The sequence below is a fragment of the Pholcus phalangioides genome, unplaced genomic scaffold (assembly GCF_987345545.1).
Source record: "Pholcus phalangioides strain wild (caught in Gottingen) unplaced genomic scaffold, Ppha-v1.0 ptg000011l_1, whole genome shotgun sequence".
Taxonomy (NCBI): Eukaryota; Metazoa; Arthropoda; class Arachnida; order Araneae; family Pholcidae; genus Pholcus; species Pholcus phalangioides.
In genome coordinates, this window is record NW_028301604.1 from 47,152,637 (window position 1) to 47,173,974 (window position 21,338).

Below are 21,338 nucleotides of genomic sequence, written 5' to 3' on the forward strand. Positions count from 1 at the left end.
TGTGATTTTTCCGTAATTTCAACAATATTTGGCAACTGTGTTTGGTTTTGGCGTCTTTTTTGGCGTTAATTAGCGATGTCCCGTATTTTCCCGTATTTGGAATCCCGATCTCCTGTATTTCTCACGAAAAAATATGGTCAGCCTACTGTTAATGTATAATTGATTGGCTTCTATTTTTTTATTCTAATTTCCTTGATGTTTTTGCTTTTGTCATGACCTTGGCATCTCCCCTTTTCTGCCAATCCTTTTTTTTATGATCAGGGGATGGTCAAAGTAGCCAAAAGCCCTGTATAATTATTATTGTATTGTATTCTATTGTATGGGATTGAGTTTTTATGAAAGTTATAATGCACTTGTTAAGATGATTTCATCGTTCATGATATCATTTGGTTAGAATGAAGCGATATCTGACGGAAAAAACTTTCAGCATTGTTCCGGTTTAAAATTGGTTTCAATTTATTATGCAGAATTGTTTCATTTGCGTTACTTCGCTTCTGTTTTTAATGGGTACATTAAGTAAGTCTGTAGACTTCAAAACATTAAGTTACTAAAGTTGAGGCTTGTTTTTACCTAGTTGAACAATTAGTTCATAAATGGGAGAACGTTCAAATGGAATATTATTTGGGACCAGAAGAGAGACTAGTTCTACATAAATCCGTCTGGTGCGACAGACAGTGCCATAGGCGGAATGATGACTTGGAAGTCTGGGGGGGGGGGCGCACGATGATGTGTCAATTCATATATACATTAGATCAGTCTACTCCACCTTTGACGCTGGGGGAGGGGGGAAGGGGGGTGCAATCAATGCCCCCCGTATCTCCGCCCATGGACTGTGCCGTTTTAACGCATGGTCCCACCCGGGGGCCTCGACGAGAGGGGCCTCACAGAAATGGGAACTAATTGAAATTGTCCAGGTAGGGAGGGCCTCAGGAAAATCAATTGGTCCGGGGACCCATGACACTCTTAAGACGACCCTGGCAACAGAGCATGGTCGTGTTTGGTTCTTTTAGTTTTACATAAATCCAGTGCCGTAACTAGGCAGGTGCAAAACCTGCACCCGCACAGGGCCCACTTAAAAGGGAGCCTAAAATGCAAATTCTTGCACGCGGCACAGGAATGGCTTGTTATGGCACTACATAAATCGCATCGATTCATAAAATCAAGCTACAGCTGTATATGAATACATATTTCTTTTTTTTTAGCTGTCATTTGTTTTGATATTCATATATATGATTTATTAAGATCAAGTAAATAATGGATAAATATATCATGTTTTTCCAATCACTACAAATATGTTAACATTTTTTAAAAGATTGTTCTAAGATTTAGGAGTCTAAAATCGTCTCCCAAGATATATTAATTAGCCAATCCTTGACTTATGAAATTTTCTATCCCATTAAATGTACAAATTTTACAGCATGCTATCTTTGCAATATCTTGAGGATGGCTATTGTAGAAACTGGAAATAACCAACTGTTATATAGAGGTGAATTTAAGTTCTTACACGTTGTTAACCCTTAACTGGCGTTGACCCCACACGCATTGCTGTTCTTGACACCACCTTGTGAAAGAAATGCATGTGGACCATCTTATTTTCAGTACCTTTCAAGCTAGTTGCTTTCACGCATTTGACAAAGTTATAAAGTTTTTCTACATTTTCCTCCCTGTATATCATTGATCAAAGTTTCTGTGGGGTCACTACCACTTGCATAAGGCTTTTTTGTCTGATGGCGGGAGTGTTCGATCGAAATGGTGTCTCAGAAGAGAGTCAGTTTTCTCGATAATGGTTTCAAATTAACCTTGAAACATTGGATATCCGAGGTTGAGCATGAGGATAGAGCTGTGTGATCAACATTTATTGTTTGCAAGGACCGTGTTTCTGACTTTGAATCAGACTAATTTTGGTGCTTATGAAAATATTTGAATTTGTAAATTTTATTTTATGGGTATACTTCAATCCTATCTGTTCATTATTTCAATCATGAAAATTGAGTTGAAAAAACTTATCTTTAAAAAAAATTTCCATTTATATAGAATATATCTCTCCATTTTTTTTTAAACATATGTCTTAAAAGATTATTTTAAGAAAATAATTAAAGAAATTTGAAAAAAATTTTAGTGACGTGTGTGTGTGTGTGTTTGATAGTCATGTGAAAATCCTATTGCTTTTATGCAGGGTTGGGTTTTTGTTGTCAAAAACTGGTTTAAAAACTGTCGAAAACCGTCAAAAACCTAAATAAATGCTTTTGGATAATATTCTGAACACAATTAGGTATATAACATGAACCTGCCGTTCGGAATCGGCAATAAATTGTAGGTCCCGGTCTAATTAGCCCTCGTGTGCAGAAAATGACCGTGGTGCGACAAAAATGATCAATGATCAATATAACATGAACTACTTACCTTTTTGCACATTACAATGCTTTATTTTTAAGCAGTAATTTATTACAGTAATTAAACCAAAATGTCAATTATAATTTGCAATTTCATATTTTTCGACGCAAAGCATTTGGAATAGATATATAATTTTATGGTTCATTTTATCTATGTTCAATTTACTAAGTGAAATAGAGCTGTTTATTTAAAATATGTGAGATAAGGGATCAAGGTTAGATTTTTGACCTCAGAAATACAGTATTTAAACATGCAAAACTTACTGTCAATGTTGGCAAATAGTTTTTTAAACCTGATATATTAAATAACTGAACACTTACGGTGTGTTGTAGATTAAAGAGTATTATATTTTGAATTATAATTACTGAGCACAAAATATGTACTTTGATATTTTCAATATTCTTATCTGCCCAAAATTTCATTCCATAGTAAAAATTCTCATGCAGCGTCTGTCAATACATTAATTAAACTCATTTAGTCTCACTTAAAACTTTCTTAGCTTTACGTTCAAAGCAGAGATGGCAGGATTTGCAAAACAATGTTTTAGGTGTACAGCTTCAATTGGAAAACATTTGCATTATATAAATGCCAGTAAATATACAATATTATAGCCAAACTTAGTTATTCTCATTTTTGCACTAAGAATAAGTTGCAGGAGTTTCTTGAGCACCATATACAAGGCAGCACTGCCAAATTAAAGGACATTTTAGTCCTACAATTTAGTATTTTGATTGCTAGATATAGTCTAATGTTATGAACAATATTGTTCAGTATTTATATATATCTAGATCAGTGGTTCTCAACCTTTTTGACTCGCAGAGCCCTTTTTAGTAAAATAAATTCTATGGCGGAGCTCTGTAGGTCTATTTTTTAATTATTCGTCAAAGTTAATTATTTTATTTAAAAATATATATAATAACTTTTTAAAATTTACTGGTTTTTCCCCCCCCCCCCCTGAGCGGTGGCAGAGCCTCTGGAGAGTGCACATGGAGCACTAGTTGATAACCGCTGATCTAGATAATTCAATAATAACAGAAATCAATATTACATATATGACATTTTTAAACAACTATCTGTTGTAAAAAGAGTACAACAGCTGTTTATATCCATACACATATATAAGTGATTGAAGAAATTTTGAAAAGTCAAGAGTTATCTTGAATTGAAGAATATCAAATAGTTCTGTAGTTTTTCCTTCAGATTTTATGCTATGCTCTATTCAGATTGTATATTTTATAAGAAAAATACACATATAATGTCAAATAAATTCTGTAAAGAGTAGAAAACAATTATATTAAGTATTCATTCTTTGTATAACAGTCATTTTTTAAACAATACATGCCATTAACGTGTGTATTTCCTGATGGGGATTTTTATATTGAAAAGCAGTATTTGTGAGGTTTTCGACGGAAGGGTTTTTGGCAGGGTTGTTGATTTTTTTTATTTTTAAAAAAAAAATAGATTTGATTTCAATCTGATTTTTTTTTATTTAAATCATGTTTTTTTTTTTATTTTATTGATTTTTTTAAACAAAATATATAATATATATATTACTCGCACACTAGTCATTAATCTATGCTTTCTTTAAAGAATATAAAATTAAAGAAATTTTAACTTACAAAAATAATGACTATTTAAAAAATATTTTCAAGCTAAAATGAATCATACTTGTGAAATATTTCAGAACATTTTATTAAGAAAACAGAGGAAAACACTTCTTGAATATATATCTTGCGTCAAGTATTAAATAATTTTACCCTTTGTGAATAATTGTCCATTTGTTTCATTAGAAACACTAGTTTGAATGCTTTGTCTACTCTTAATCTGTTTCGTTATTTGGAATGAACTGCACCTTGAAAAAATCCTTTCAACACAGGCATCAATGATTTGGCTGTAGGTAGTGTTTACAAATTACATATCGCTCTCTGTAATTGTATCTTTACCCAAAACATTATAAAAACTATTCCACCACTCAAAATCAGACATTGTATCAACAACCTTAGGGTGAAAAAAAAATTTTTTTTAGCATGAAAATGGTTCCAACTTTTCCAAAAACCTGAGTCACATTTTTGTTTGATTAATTCAAGACCCTTATTTCTCTCTTTTTTTGTGACATTAATTCCCTATTAGAAGTTAACACTGATGAGCTTAGAATAAATGCAGCAAAGTGTGCATCTGTTAATGATTGTTCATATCTATTTTTATACTCTGATGACAAAACCTTTTTATTGTTTGATGGTGATGCTTCTTTTATCTTCAATTGCAGCTTTTTCCATGCCAATGCACATTCAGCTATGGAGCAGTTGTGTGTGTGTTCCTTTGTACAAAATCGTTAATTTTAGCTATTGGCTTCAGAATTGCAATTATGTCCTTGACATATATTTTTGAATCAATATTTAAGATTTCGGTAGGGATGTTACTATCTGAGATCTGTGGTCTTCACAAACTTTGGTAACAACTGACGAATTTTTAACAAAAGATTCAAGAGAATCACAATAAGTATTCCATCATACCTCTGCAGGAAGACCAATGCACTTCCACCTTACATATGATACCATGATTTTAGAAATGATTTTGGAAGTATCTAAATATACTTGTAACATACTTTGTTACATCAGTTTTAACCAAATCGTTGGCTAAAATGTTTAAAATTTTGGCACTGCACCAATATGTAAGTCCCGAAAAGCCAGACTTTTCGGGACTTTCTGGAACAAACCATACTTGCAGTAACAAAACTTTAAAATAAAACTTGATATGTTACATTAGAAGTTTTCTCTTCTGTTGACTTCACTGAACTGAAAACCACATTTGCTAAATAATTCCCAGTATGTGATAAGCCGGATATGTCAATAGTATCAACATGGATGGCTTTACCACACCGTTTGATAATACACAGAATTTCTTCATTATGTATATCCATCCATCGCACTGTAATTTGATTTTCTAAGTCAACTTTACATCCTCTAACTTCATCATTGTAAATCTTGGGTAACCATTTATCAGCTAAATTGGTACGACTATGGTATGTCTGATATGTGATATACATATTAATATATATATTATAATATTATAAAAATATATTTAAATTAATTGATATTTAAAATAATTTAATAAAAATTTAAATCAGTTTAGAGCTGCATAAATAGTTTTATTCAATTACAACAGATAATTTTTCATATCTGAAAAAAATTTATTTAAATCAGTGATTTTTAAAAAAAAAAATCAGTTGATTTAAATCATGACAACCCTGGTTTTTGGAGGGTCAAAAACTGCCATGCGCCAAAAACCTGCAAACCCTGCTTTTATGAAAACGAAACCTTTTTTTGTTGATTTTTTAATGCATTGATACCTACTGGGGTCAAAAATGGCATCATGACGCCAGTTACACACAGAATTTTCACAATGCCGGTTAAGGGTTAACTTAGCATCTGGATGAAACATAGTGACTTGGAATTATCTGGGAAAACAAGCACTTAAAAGATTCATAAAGAAATTCGAAATCCTTAAAGAAGTCAATCTTTTCAAGTAATTTGTGAATATTGCAAATGAGTTGAATTTTGAAAAAAGTAGAGTACAGTATGAGCATGATTTTTCTCCCAACTCATTGAAGCTGGTAGCTGGTGAGAAACTAAACTAATGAAGATTTGATAGAGATTAGAGGTTGGTAAACACTAGAAGAGTACCACACTAATCGTTTTGATCATTTTCAATCTTACCTCTTGATTTTCATAATGAACCAGATTTTTTAGACTGTTGAAATTTCATAACTTTTCCATAAATTAATGGGAAATTATTCTGTCCAACTATTATCAATTGGAAAAGCAATTGGCCAAGATATTTTTAGTTATACATAGGAGGACCATGACCAGTCAATTTGACTGGTAAAATTATAGCCACTTTCATTGCATGCACAGCAAATACTTTGTGGAGTCGTGACATTAAATTTTCTCTGATATAGATGTTCTTAATCTAATTGAAAGCATCCTTACTGACCAACTAATGATGAAATAAAAATACTAGTTTTTTTTTTTTTGGACAAAAATGTAGTAATGTGAATCACAGAATCTGACAGTTAGTAGAAATGTGACTACTTAATGTTTTCATTTATAATTTTCCAAACTTGTTCTATCTCCCACTTTAGAAATTGTTTTCTGTCATCACCCCGACTCAAGCAAACCATCGCATCCTATGTTATACTGGTAGCTTTTATCCCCCCCCCCCTCCCAGATAATTCCATTGCCCACTTTAAGAAACACTGTTTTTATTCACCAGTACTCAGTGGCATCAGAGCCGGGGGTGCTGTCCACACTCTTTTGTATAATGGGGCAGAGCACCCATTGAATTGATTCAGAAATAAAAATCTCCTATATAGATTTTTGATTTTTTTTTTTCACAAAACACAAAAAAAAAGAAGAAAAAAATTAGAAGGAAAAACTGCCTGTTTCTTCACTATGCGTCTTGAATCTTGCTGGACTCTCCATTGCCGTCACAATTGATAGAGCCTTTAGGTGCTGATACAGCAAACATTGTAGTGCTCCCACACCCCCACTTTCTCACAATTTTTGTTTGTGTCAAGGATTCCCTGTTTTGCCTAAAGGGATGAAGGATATCCAGATGCATATGTTTTGGTGTAAAAAGCATTAGAACCAGGGGATGCTGCTGCTGCTTGAGCACCCACAGTGTTTTGCAGTAAACAAAAACCTCTTGTTGATTGTTTTCGTAAAAACTTACAAAAAATGTTTTTTTTAATAAACACATTTTAAAATATGTAGAGTGAAAAAATATGTTTTTTTTCACTCTATACGTCTTGTTCTGTCATGCTGCTCTAAGTATCCAGTGGTTATTTGTACAGCTTCAGGCACCTATGATGGGTATTTTTTGGAGACCACATCCTCGTTTTTTTTCGATTCTGTCCATCCAGGCATTACCTCAGGGTAAAAGTATTTTACAATAAATGAAATTCTGCTGAATGGGTCAATCCAGACACATGTTTCTGTCTTCAAAATGAATGCCTGCAAAAAAATTTTAAGGAAAATTTGTCTCCTTGTTTGACTGATACCAGCAGATATGGGATAATTTGCTTATAAGGTCTTGTCAGTGGTGTAATTGTGTGTGCATTTATTTCCTTTAGACAGCGGTTCTCAACCGTTGCTCCACAGAGTCCTTGGGGCTACTTGTGCACTTCTGGAAGGGCTTCACAGTAACTTGAAAATAAAATAAATCAGTAAATTTGATAAATAAAAGAGGAACCTACGGAACTCCGCCATAGAAATTATATATATAATTTCTATGGCGCGGCTTTTATATGGAGTATATACTAAAAAGGGCTCTGCGAGTAGATAAAGTTTAAGATCCGCTGTGTTTGTGCTTTAGACTGCTCATCAAGGAAAGTCATCTGAGTGTTTAGACCTTTTATTTGAAGCAACTAAGTAAGCAATAGTTCCATTTATACAATATCAAGTCAAGTTGTTCTCAAGTGTTTGTACGGTTCCATTTGGAGCAATATTTTTAAATTTGCAAATAAAACAGTACAGCCACGATTCTAAGCTAAAGGGGTGTGGCGCTGTATACAGTGTTTCCAAGGTAGCATTGGCGGCTCGTGGCAGGAAATTGGGGGGGGGGGGTGCAAAACCAAATATTCATTCTTGATAGGAGCCCTGTTAGTCCCCCCCCCCCCCATCAGTTGGGGGTATGATTTTTAGATATCTAGTTTAAAAAAATGTAGCCCTGCGCATGATCACGTGTGGCTCGAACATTATTTCAGTTGTTCTGAACGATTTCAGTTGGTCAGTGAGCTTGGATGAGGAAACGATTAACTTTTTTATTCTTTTACTATACATGGAATATTATTCCTTAAAGGAGGTATGCATCTGTGACCATCACACATCACAAGGGTTCCGTGTGACAGAAGGAAGGACCCATTTCTCAAACCTATAGAAATCTTATTGATTTTTCCATTTTGTTTAAGCAGACCAGACCTAGTCAGTTGCGAAAGGTGTGGTAGCACCTGGCTGCAAAATTTAGGAGGCCGCAATTTTTGCAAAAGAAACCCTTTTCTTCTGAAATGAGAAATATTTGTTTAAATTTGATGACCACCAGCTGTAGGAGCTTGTGAGCAGATTCTTTTGGTTGTCCGATTTTGCCAATGGCCAATTCTTTAATATGTCATCCCAGTATGGAATATTGAGTACCACCTGTGCAGAAAATATCTCATTTCGAAACAAACAAATAGTATTAGACGAAGAAAAATTTCCAGGTAAGCGATCTTTCTCTCTTCTCTTCTTTTTTGTTGTTTACATTTTAGATAGTGAGTAAAAGTACTACCTATATTTACTGCTGGCCATAATTGCCAATATAGCCTCTGTTCTTAGATGATCATGGTGGGTTCAGCTCCGTTCCTCCATGGTGAATCAGCTCCAGAACATGAGTGTTACAAATTTTAGTGTAAAGCAGTGACTGTCAAGATTTTATCACCCGTGGCTATAGCCCCTCCCCCCCTTTTTGCTTGGTGGCAACACGCCTGAGATACCGTTCGCACATGTTTTTCTGGTGCTCCTGAGTTTTTTTTTTTTCCTGTAAATTTTCACCAGGTTTAAATTTTTTTGTTGCTTTCTTTTTGCACGATCTATGAGTTTGCTGGACACATTCATTACTCAGACTTTCTTTTTTTATGGGAAAGAGTAAGGGCAAACAACAAAAGGGAATTACAATCAATAAAATGTTCACTCCTGCAAGTAATCATTTGTCAGACAATAACAAGGGTGGGTTGTCGAAGCGCCCAAGGATATTTTCTTCACCCGATTCTCTAGTTGACACTGCTGAGAAATGTAACTCTGAAGTGTCTATGGGTGAGCTGAAGTCCTTGATCATAATTAATTTGCAAACAATTTATAGTTGTCTGGACTGCATCTCAGTAATTTAATGAAAATTGTAAGTGATCTAGAATCAACCAGGAATGAAATGTAGAATCTTCGCTCTGCAGATAAATGCCTCTCTGTGCAAGTTCAGGTTCTACAGCGTTGCCTAACGCAAGCTGAAGATTATGGGAGGAGAAATAACTTAGTAATCGAAAATATTCCCATTACGATGCCTTACGATGACATCGATTGGAATGTTGTGGTGCGCAACATCTTGGAAAAAAATCTTGAACTTTCGAATGCTGATTGATATGACTCATCCCTTGAGACGCAGATGTCTTCGTGGAGATCCGGCAAACAGCTCAAGGTCTATAGTGATTGTGAGATTTGTGCAACATACCAATCACGATGATGTCCTAAAAACTTCCAGATCAGCTCGGCGTGCTGAGTCTCAATTGCTGGAGGGCATTAGAGTAAGAAAGGATTTCTCTCTATATACCAGAAAATACTGATCCCTTCTACACCATTAATGGATAAAAGTATCAAGGAGGGCAAGAGTGTTCGTCTAATATAAGATCGTCTGATCATTGACAGCACAACTTTTAATAATTTTAAATTTCTTTGACCCCCAATTTTCTCTTTTGACCCCCAATTATTTTTAATAATTTTTTCATAAATTCAAATATTCCTAAAGAATGGGTCAAAGTGATAATTCTTCCTATTTTTAAGAATGGTGATCCTATTCTACCTATTAATTTTAGGCCAATTTCTTTAGTTTGTTGTGTTTTTAAGTTATTCACTTCGATTTTAAATAATCGTTTAACAAATTGGCTACAAAAAAATATTTTGCCCGAAGAACAGGAGGCTTTAGAAAAAATATAGTTGTAGTGATCACATTTTTGTTCTTAACTATTTGATCCAGGAGAAACTTTCAAAACCTTGTGGTCATTTGTTTTTAATTTTTGTAGATTTCAAAAATGCTTTTGGTAGCTTAAATCATGATATCTTTCAAGGTTCGGTTTGAGTACCTGCTTTGTCAACTTAATTAAAGATATTTATAGAAAGGCCAAGTTACTTTTGTGAGAACCCCCAAATCTAGTTTGATGGATCACATTGATGTCCAGAAGAGTCTTTTACGGGGGGGGGGGAAACGTGGGGTCCAAATTTGTTTTCATTGTACATTATTGAACTTATTGACCGCCTAAACAATTTGACTATCGCCCCTATTCAACTCGATAAAGACACACCCGTTCATACATTACTGTTTGCTGATGATCTGGTCATACTTGCAGATTCCCCAGTGAACGTGCAAAAGAAATTTGATATTCTGAGCACATATTGCTTGGACTTTCGCCTGTCAATAGATATAAGCAAAATAAAGATTTCGGTTTGTAGATGTGGTGGAGGGTTGACAAAACACGAGCGTTGGTTCTACAGGAACGAAAAGCTGGAAGTAGTGTCAAATTATACGTGCACGCGTATTTGAGGGTTTAATTTCCTAGCTTTTTTTGATTCACTTGGCACTGCAAAAAGTATATTTTCAGCAAAATCCAAAGCAGCAGTTAAGAGTTCCTGGCCAATATTAACAAAGACAAAGGTTTGTTCAGTTAAAGTGGCATTGGAACTCTTTCATTCATTAGTTCTATTAGTTCTGTTATGAGGTCCCAGTATGGGCATCAAAATGTTTAGATGACTTTCAACATATTTTGTCACTTTTTTTGGAAATTTTTTTGCCCTGCCTAAATATATTCCCGGTTATCTCCTCCGTATTGAACTAGGGCAACCCCAGGTATCAGTCAAATAAAAAAATTCCTGCTCAAGTTCTATTTACGAATTTTAAACATGAAAAGTAATAGATTCCCGAAAATTTGCCTGAAAAACATACAGCAAGTTACTAAATGACTACGATACCAAATTCAATTTGCTGGGAACAATTTGGGACATTTTTGACGAGAGTGGGTACAGTTTTTTATAATTTAACCTCGATCCTGCCATGAGATTAAGCATTACATGCTAGAATGAGTCCGTAGATCTATTGATATATTTATTACAGAAACATCACTACAAACTACATAACATAGATGACAACAGTTACAAGAGGAATAGGAACATAAACAGTACACCGATCAGGGTATAAAATGTTACACGTGCTGCCATCTATCAGGCATTTACACTAACACCCCCCTTTAATTCAGTCTGCCTGAATTATCTTAGTGGAAATCATATGACAAGTCCCAGTTCTTTGTAAAGCTTTTGATGAGCTGGTCTTGGCAGTCCTTTCGTCAGTATGTCTGCAATCATAAACCGAGGAGCCAAAAACACTGGTACAGGCATGCATATGCAAATAAAGAGATATGGAACCAATCAGAGTACGGCGCTGCGGTCGGCAACGCCTATATAACACAACAAGTGTCTGGCTTAGTTGTTAGATCGGTTACTGCTGCTACAATGACAGGTTATCAAGATTTAAGTGAGTTTGAACGTGGTGTTATAGTCGGCGCACGAGAGATCGGACATAGCATCTCCGAGGTAGCGATGAAATTTGGAGATTTTCACGTACGGCCATTTCACGAGTGTACTGTGAATATCGGGAATCCGGTAAAAAATTAAATCTACGACATCGCTGCGGCCAGAAAAAGATAATGCAAGAACGGGACTGACGAGAATCATTAAACGTGACAGACGTGCAACCCTTCTGCAAATTGCTGCAGATTTCAATGCTGGGCCATCAACAAGTGTCAGCGTGCGAACCATTCAACAAAACATCATCGATATGGGTTTTCGGTGCCGAAGGCCCACTTGTGTACCCTTGATGACTGCACGACACAAAGCTTTACGCCTCGCCTGGGCCCGACAACACCGACATTGGACTGTTGAGGACTGGAAACACATTACCTGGTCTGATGAGTCTCAGTTCCAATTGCTTCGATCTGATGGACGTGTACGGGTATGGAGACAACCTCATGAATCCATGGACCCTACATGTCAACAGGGCCCTGTTCAAGCTGGTGGAGGCTCTGCGATGGTATGGGGCGTGTGCAGTTGGCGTGATATGGGACCCCTGATACGTCTAGATACGACTCTGACAGGTACGTAAGCATCCTGTCTGATCACCTGCACCCATTCATGTCCATTGTGCATTCCGGCGGACTTGGACAATTTCAGCAGGACAATGCGACATCCCACACATCCAGAATTGCTACAAAGTGGCTCCAGGAACACACTTCTGACTTTAGACACTTCCGCTGGCCACCAAAATCCCCAGACATGAACATTATTGAACATATCTGGGATGCCTTGCAACGTGCTGTTCAGAAGAGATCTCCACCCCTCTTACTCCTACGGATTTATGGACAGCCCTGCAGGATTCATGGTGTCAATTGCCTCCAGCACTACTTCAGACATTATTCGAGTCCATGCCACGTCGTGTTGCGGCACTTCTGCGGGCTCGCGGGAGCCCTACACGATATTAGGCAGGTGAACCAGTTTTTTTGGTTCTTCAGTGTATTTTGACTGTGGACATACTGAAGGAGTATGCTCCGTTCTCTGATCTTGGATCTAATATGATGATGCCTTACATCAATATGTTTTGTGTGAGCATGGAATTTTGGGTTCTCTGCAGATTTTATTGTAGATTGATTGTGTAACAATAAATCACAGTGGATTTTTGATGTCCTTTCAATTTCAGCTCACACATTATCCCTCTCAACCATGCACATTCCTGAACTGCTGAACTTGGAAACATATATTCAGCTTTGGTCGAACTGAGAGCAACAGAGTGTTGCTGTTTTGACATCCAGGTGACAGCTCCTCCTGACATCATGAATGCATATCCAGATATGGACCTGCTGGTGTCCAAACAATTTCCTGAATTTGCATCAGCATATGCAGAAAGCTCAGTGATCAGCATCATACATCATTTTCATAGAAACAGTTGACTTGATGTATTGAAGAACACATTTCAATGCAGTCCAGTGAGCTTTCCCAGGATTATTGTTGAACTTGCTTAGATGACTAACAGCAAAAGCTATATCAGGCCTCGTTGAATATGCAGCAAAGATGAGAGATCCAACCAATTCTCTGTAAGGTACATTGACATCTCTTCCTTTTCAGATTCGGTTCTCGGTTCATCACTCTTGGATAGATCAAGACCTACTTCAAGAGGAGTGGCAACACCATGTCAATCAGACATGCCAAAACAAACAAGAACATCCTTCAAATATCTATCTTGATCAATGAAAATTTTTCTGTTCTTTCGATCACGTAAATCCTCATACTCAAACAATGGTTCACTTCACCAAGATCTTTCATCTTAAACTTTTTGACAAGAACAGTTTTGAGCTCATCAGTAGCAGATTTATCATCACTAAAAATTAGAATGTCATCCACATATATTCCCACAATGATTGTTCCTTTGATCTTGAAGTACACACAAGAATCATATTCTGATGGAGTGAACTCAAGGTCAAGAGCATCATGTAGTAACATATACCATGAACGACTGGCTTGCTTCAAACCATAGACAGATTTCAAAAGACAACAAATGGATCCAGATGGAAGCTTGACATACAGGTCTCCATCCAACTTCGGATGGAGGAAGGCAGTCACAGGGCCGCAACTAGGGAGAGCAGGCAGGTCTCATGCCCTGAGCGCTAGATTAGAGGGGGCACAAATTTTATTCTCAAACTTTACCTTCAACATTACAATGGGGCACCAAAATGCACACTTGCCCTGATCGACCAAGCATCTAGTTGCGGCCCTGGGCAGTCACAACATCCATGTGATGAACATCCCAGCCATATTTAGCAGCAAGGGTGAGAAGGTTTCATCATAATCAAGGCCATAGCTTTGGGAGCATCCATGAGCAACCAAACAGGCTTTGTACCATTCAATAGAACCATCAGCAGTCTGCTTAATCTTGAATACCCATTTCATGGAAATGGCTTTCCAACCTGGAGGAAGTTCAGCTGGAATCCATGTTTGATTATGCGATTTTAGTTCCTTGTCAATGGCCCTTTTCCAATGTTCAGCATCCTGGCTGTTCAGAGCTTCAGGCAATGATTCAGGTGTACATTCACACAATGAAGCTTGGAAGGCTATGAAATCATCATTGAAGACACGAATGCTCTGTTGTCTTGTACATTGAGGATAGCGATCAGATATAATTTGAACATTTGGCAAAACGTCAGGTGTCCTCACAGTATGGGAAGGAGAAAACTTTTCTGAACTGCTTTCCAATGATGTTTCAGTCTCTAGAGAAGACTCGGAGATAGTAACAGTTGAAAACTGTGCATCAGCTGCATTTTAGGCGACGGAAATGGATCATGGCTCAGTGAATCTATTTTGCCAAATAGAAACTGGTCTTCAAAAAACTTCACATCTCTAACAGTTTGCACCTCCCCTGTTTGGGGGTTATAGATGTGATAACCCTTGGTTTCATTGCTGTAGCCAAAAAGAATATCATCCCAAGTTTTAGGATCCAGCTTCTTTCTCTTACACTGGGGAATATGAACCATGGCTCGACATCCAAAAATGCAAAGATGCAATATGCTAGGTTTTCATCCAGACCACAATTCTTGAGGAGTGAGATTTTTCAGAGATTGTGTAGGACATTGGTTGCGAATGCAGGTAGCTATCACACAATGTCCAAATTAGAGTTAAAAAGCATGGCATGAGCAGCTTCCATCAAAGTGTGGTTGAGACATTCAGCTACTCCATTATGCTCGGGTGTATGTGGCGCAGTTCGCTGATGCAATATTCCAGCATTCTTTCAGGAAATTTTCCATTTTTCCTGAGACATTCTCCACCATTGTCAGAATATAACACTTTGATTTTTCTTTCCATCTGATTTTCCACAAATGTCTTGAATTCAACAAACTTGTCAAAAACTTGATCTTTAGACTTCAGGAAATATACAAAGCTTTTGCCGGAGAAATCATCAATGAAAGTAACAAAATAATGAGCTCCACCTTTTGATGAGAGTTGCATGGGGCCACAGAGATCTGAGTGAACAAGTTCCAGAAGATTTCTTGCACGTGTCTTGCTTGATTTTGGAAAGGATTGGCAGTGTGATTTTACATGAACACAAACATCACAATCCTCAAAATCAGATTTTAAATCACATTTGAAATGAAGTGATTTTTGCAGCTCTCTAAGGGAACAAAAATTAAGGTGGCTGAGTCTCCTGTGTTGTATCTGACAGGTGTCTTGCTTCGTTGAACTGGTACAAACAAAGTTTGTTTCATTATCAAGACGATACAGTTGCCAAAACAGATGAGCTGTTACCATAGGTTTCTCTTGTAGTATCTTGCAATCGTGCTCATCAAAGATGACTGATAGCTTAGGCTGACTGTGTATAAGTTTGCTAACACTTAACAAATTCGGCACGAGCATAGGCATAGACTTGACATCCTTAGCATGTAGTGTTTTTGAAGAACTGAGCACTATGGCTACGTCCCCGTGCCCTGTGACTGACAATTTTTCACCATTGGCTAGGCGGACCTCTTCGGATGACACAACCTGTGAAATTAGCAATGAACAACTGAGATGAGTTGATGCAACAGTCTCTATGAACCATTCATGTTTGTCAGAGAAAACTGTGGCAGAAAATACGAAAGAAACAGTTGGCTTAGAAGCAGTTTCTTTTTCAGAGCAAACTGCATTAGCAGAACACTTACTTGCAGTTTTCTTGGGATTTTTGGTTTCGAGCACATTGTACACTTGTCTGTGCTCATTGCAATTAAAACAATGGATTCCTTTTGTAGCACTGGCAGGTTGCTTTTACACGAAAAACACAGAATTCGATGGCGGTTTCGAATTTCAGAACGCGAAGTTCAGTGGCATCTTCCAGCAGCAGACTTTTCACGAAGTAAGTCGTGATTTCTTGTCCAGATCCGCGAATACTCAGGATGAGAGGCTTGTAATAGTCTGGTAATTTCGCGAGAATGAAACCACCGATGACGTGGTCGTCCAACGGCTTGCTGACGTTCTCAAGTTGTTCTGTGATGATCGTGAATTTATTCAGGTATTCATCTACTGTACGGCAATCATGAAAACGAATATCCAGGAGACTCTGCTATAGGCCTACCACACGAACAATGCCTTTATCTTCAAATGTGCCATTTAGCAAGTCCCATGCTTCTTTGCAGTTTCACATTTCCGCGTGATCGTTGCAGTCGTAGGCTTGAGAGACAAGTTGAGTTTCACAAGGGCTCGGCGATCCAATGCACTGTAGACTGGTTCAGTCCCTGGCACAATACAATTCCATAAGCCAACAGTCGATGAGGAAACTTTTCATGGCGAATTTCCAATTGGTGAAATTCTGTCCTTCGAGATGTTTCGATTCCGTCAACGTGCCTACAACAAAACAATGTTGGAGAGAAAAGTAATAGGCGTGAGAGAGATCGTTAAAAAAACATCAGAACTCGCGAGTTTATAGTCACAAAAAACTTACGTGGCGAGCTCCATAACCTGTTAGAATGAGTCCGTGGATCTATCAAGATATATTTATTACAGAAACATCACTACAAACTACATAACATACACAACTACCGTTACAAGAAGAATAGGAACATAAACAGTACACTGATCAGGGTATAACAACATATGTTACACATGCTGCCATCTATCAGGCATTATTTACACTAACATTACATACCCTACGTCCTAGAACGGTTGACTTTTTACAAATTTACTATACCTCAGTGTGCTGTAGATCAATAAAAACACTTTCATGTTTGGAAGACTATCTAATAATTGGCTCAGAAATACATCTCAAGCGCGTATTAATACAGCTTCATTTTGGTCCGCCAGCTATTAGCCTGAGATATAAATATTTTATAGTTGAGCCTCAGAAAATATACAGCTTTTGTAATCTACGTAGAAGTTAAACTTCGGAGCATGTATTTTTTTCTCAAATGCCCAACTTACAGAAATTGTCGGGATAATTATTTGCTCGGGAATGGCATTTTCAATTTCAAACAAGTACTAACTGTCAATAACTCCAAAACCAAACATTTATTTTTTCTCAACTACTGTTTGAGACATCGTCTTCTCTATGCCGATCCATCTGAAAATTAAAACCGATTTTTTAGCCCTGAATAATCCAGTATGTAAATGTAGTTATTTATTATTATAATTTTTTTGCATAATTATTCGTTGTGCATTTCCTCTTAAGTGTGCTTTTTCCGCAATGCTGGCTCTCTAAATTTTTTATTTTTCATCTTTTAAATTAAAATTTTTTTGTTTTGTATGCTAAAATGAAATTTTAGCCCAATCTTTAAAATTGGCTCTGCCAAATTAAAGATTCTGATTCTCTATAGCCCTTTTACAGCTCCCCACAATAGCCTAACAAAGAATCTCTTCAATGCACCGAACCCGGCACATATCAATATCGATGGCTCACCGTAGTGCAGCATCAGTGACGCGCTCTTTGAGAACTATGGGTGTAAAGGATGAGATACAAACCTTTACATACAGAGGATGAGATACAAACATAATTACTCTATCGAAGATCTAGGCATTTCATATTTGGTTTTTCCAACAGGCAAATTCAGTAGATAGTGATGAGATTCGTGTAATTTGTTGTTGAATGAAACTGTTATCAGTGATATTTTTGTAGATTTTTCATACAGAAACTGTCTCAAAACTTGACTGCGGAGTGTTGTTTTTCTTAGTTAATTACCGAACTTGAATTGATCGATTTACAGTTGAAACTGTCGCACTTGAGTGTGTAAGAAAAGTTTTTCTTCGATGAAAATACGTCAGGGTGAGTTTGTGTATTCTAATTATCATTATTAATCCTATTATTTGAAAAATAAGCAGTATGTAAACTGAATTTGATGAAGATTGACAAGAAAAGGTTATGTAAAATGTAAAAAATTCTATATTGCACATGAAATTCTTTTTTCCCAATCATTTCCTTATATGTATTTCAATTTTTGAAATTTTTTTATAACTATTCAAATTACAAAATGAAATATTTTACTGTGGTATAAATTTTCATGATAAATTAATGCTATTCGGTGCACAAGCGCTAGTGGCAGTCCTGAATTTGGTGCACCTTACTCCATGAAAATTGCTAGAACATATAAACCTCTTTTTTTTCGTCGCGTCCTTAAGAAATGTTTTCAATTTTCCGACTCAAGCTATGGTGTGACAAATTTTTTTTAACTTATTTTTGTCCACAATCAAGCTACATATAGAATGGAACTTTTTATTGTCATTTGTGTGTAACTATTTTTGTCTCATAGATGGATAAATTATTAATTTAATAAATTATGAAGTAATCACAAATTTGCACTAGTGGAATAAGGAAACCATGGCCTCCATGAGGGTCGGGTTGAGAGGCTCCAGCTGGGGCTCAGGACAATTCTTAACTATTTCTTTGTTTAATATAAATCCATTTTGGAAGTTGGTAACTCAGAATTTTTCTGGAAGAAATTCCTTGCGCCCCTTTTCTGGTCCCTCCAAAGGTTGATTCAAGTGGGGAGAAGGGGTTGTTTAACTCTTGAGCAGACATTTTTTTTGCAGTAAAAAAAAACACCTTTTGGAAATAAAAAATAAAACAAACCTAATAAATAATAGGGTTTTCTATTGAGAAATCCACTTTATAAAATGTCTGGTCTTGTAAATGCTAAAATTAGAGGTGAGAGATTGATGAGAGATATCTCGTTAATTTCATTTAAAGGGTTGAATATATGTTGTGTATTTCATTAATTTAATAATTTATCTATTAATACTATTAATTATATTCAAAATTTATTGATTACAGTTATTAAATGTATGCTTCTATAGTGATGAAAAATTTTTAGACATGTCAAATTCAGTATAAAAATGTGATGTGCTTGAATCTTATTCTACTTCCGGGATCACTGGAAATGAGTTCAGATTCCAGGAAAATTCCCAGTTGAATTCTAGGTGCAGGATCCCGGAAGAGAAAACCTAGTGGGGACTTTGGATCAACTTTTTTCTGCAATATGAGAAAATGACCGACATGTACGGGGTGTCAGTTAATTCTATTGTGCTGTTGCTTTGGTCATCCCCTTCTGAAAACAATTTCTGGTTACAGCCCTGATAGTACATGGCATGAGAGTGATAATTTTTTTTCTTGTCAGTTTCCAAACCCTTAATTTTAGGTTATTTTCATTTTTCTCTTAATTTATAAATGATTTTTTTTCTTAGTGCCTATTTTAAACACTTTTGCTTGCCTATTTTGCCTGAATCATAAAAGTTTACAGGTTTATTACTGTCCTGAAGCCTGATATTTTAATTCTTAAACAAGTGAACAAATGTATTCAATTTGAAGGAGCTTCTCAGAGCCATAGCCAGAAATTCTTTCGGAGGGGGTTCGAAGTGACAATGATTTTTATGGAATACCATGGTTAAATCTAGCCTTTTTCTAATATGTTGGGGGCGGGATGGGACCCCCCAGTCCCCCCTTCTGGCCACAGTCTTGCAGTTTTGTTGGTGATTGGCAGATTGCTATCTTGCACACAAAAACCCCAATTGGTACTAGTATCTTTCTTGCACAGTGGGTGACACACCCACCCCTAGGTCAGCGTCATGGAGTAGTATTGCAATGTGTTGTTTTATAAAGTAAAAAGAGCGCTTCTGTTGGGTATGGGATTGGTGACTGTTGTTCATATATCTGCCTATTTTCTTGGAAATATTTGGTAACTGTTATGGCAAAAAAGAAAAAAAAAAAGAAATTGCTGTTGAAAACATGTTCCTACATTTTGTTTGGTTCTCTGTTTAATGACCAGTAGTTTCGCGACAATGTTTTAGCGAAGGCGACCATATTCTTACCAACCTTCGTTTTAGATACATTGTTTCATACCTATAAGGATATATTCATCAGTAGCGCACATTATTTGTAGCATGAAACATTCTTGAACAGAGCAGAAAGGAAAAATTATACATTTTTTCTCAAAGAAATTTCATATCCACATTGATCAATAAGCAGGTCGCACCTCATGTAAGTTCACTTTTATACAAACAAGTCATTAGAACTTTCCTTTTTTATGATTAGCTTCGTCTGTAGGCTAACAATATTTTCTTTGTAGCTATGCGTAATCAAATTGATCGAATGCAAAGACGTTGATATAAAGAAATCACTGGGGGGGGGGGTTGAAAGTTGCCAGTCATCATGTACATTAAGCTAGACTCATTCATAAAAAACTTTTTTGTGTTAAAGTCAATTATTCAAACATAAGTTTTAGTTATAAAAGGGGTAGATCTCACCATAGAAGTCCATATCCATTTAGCTGGACATCACCTTTCTTCTCGCAGACCAAGAGGGTGCATTAGACACGATAGCCCAGCCAGTTGAACGTCGAAGATAGTAGAGATACTGGACGTTTCTATAGCATTAGACTAGAAGTTTCATCAGGAACAAAACCATTCAAGGTTTCATCGGCTAGAAAGGGCAACCAGTCATGGGTTGAACTGCAAGACTCATTATATAGTTATTAAGCTTTCATAAAAACATCTTCACCGGACCCGCCGGAAACAAGAAAACTAGTTATTCGTTTCACAACATTATTTTGAAGTTTCATGACTGAAGCCGAGAATAATGAGAGTTAGCTACTCAAGTAGCAGAAGTAAGAAGTGAATACTTGAATGTGATTAGTGAGAACGAGAGCGATGCACTTTTACACATCTTAAACCAGTTTTAATTTAGGACCATTCGTCCATCGGCAACTCTGTCTCTCAATAAAAATTCAAAAAAAATCACAAAAAATAATTTGCATACCAAAACAAGTTCAAAATTATTTCAAAATTTTAAGTGGCAAAACAAAATGTTATTGGGCGAGCTGGCCAGGCTCTCCGATCACGCCCTTGATATTAAACACTGAAAATACAAAAAAAAAACAACAAATAATTATTCCTGCGGAAGTCTGCAGCCAACCGCCGAAACAGGTAAGTAAAAAATTATAATACAACGAGATCATGTGATATCTCCCCCGAGAGAATCCCCCACACAAAATAATTAATGTATGTTACATGAGAAATAAATTTTGGTGGGACATCAACTGCCCAACCTTGGTTCCTTCCTCATCAAACGACTGCAGGACACCACCCTATGGC

The 21,338-nt window shown here is 36.5% G+C and overlaps 1 protein-coding gene across 3 annotated transcripts in view; it reads left to right on the forward strand.

The window, feature by feature from the left end:
- The first annotated feature begins 294 nt into the window (after nucleotides 1-294).
- LOC149080494 (uncharacterized) overlaps nucleotides 295-21,338 on the forward strand; it is a 79,842-nt gene continuing 58,798 nt past the window's right edge. For 2 of the 3 annotated variants that reach the window (XM_089239590.1, XM_089239592.1), the window contains exon 1: nucleotides 295-516. In XM_089239590.1, coding sequence (XP_089095716.1) covers nucleotides 462-516 — 55 coding nt within the window. In that variant the 5' untranslated portion in view covers nucleotides 295-461. The remainder of the gene's footprint in view (nucleotides 517-21,338) is intronic. The other variant, XM_089239591.1, reaches the window with a different exon arrangement.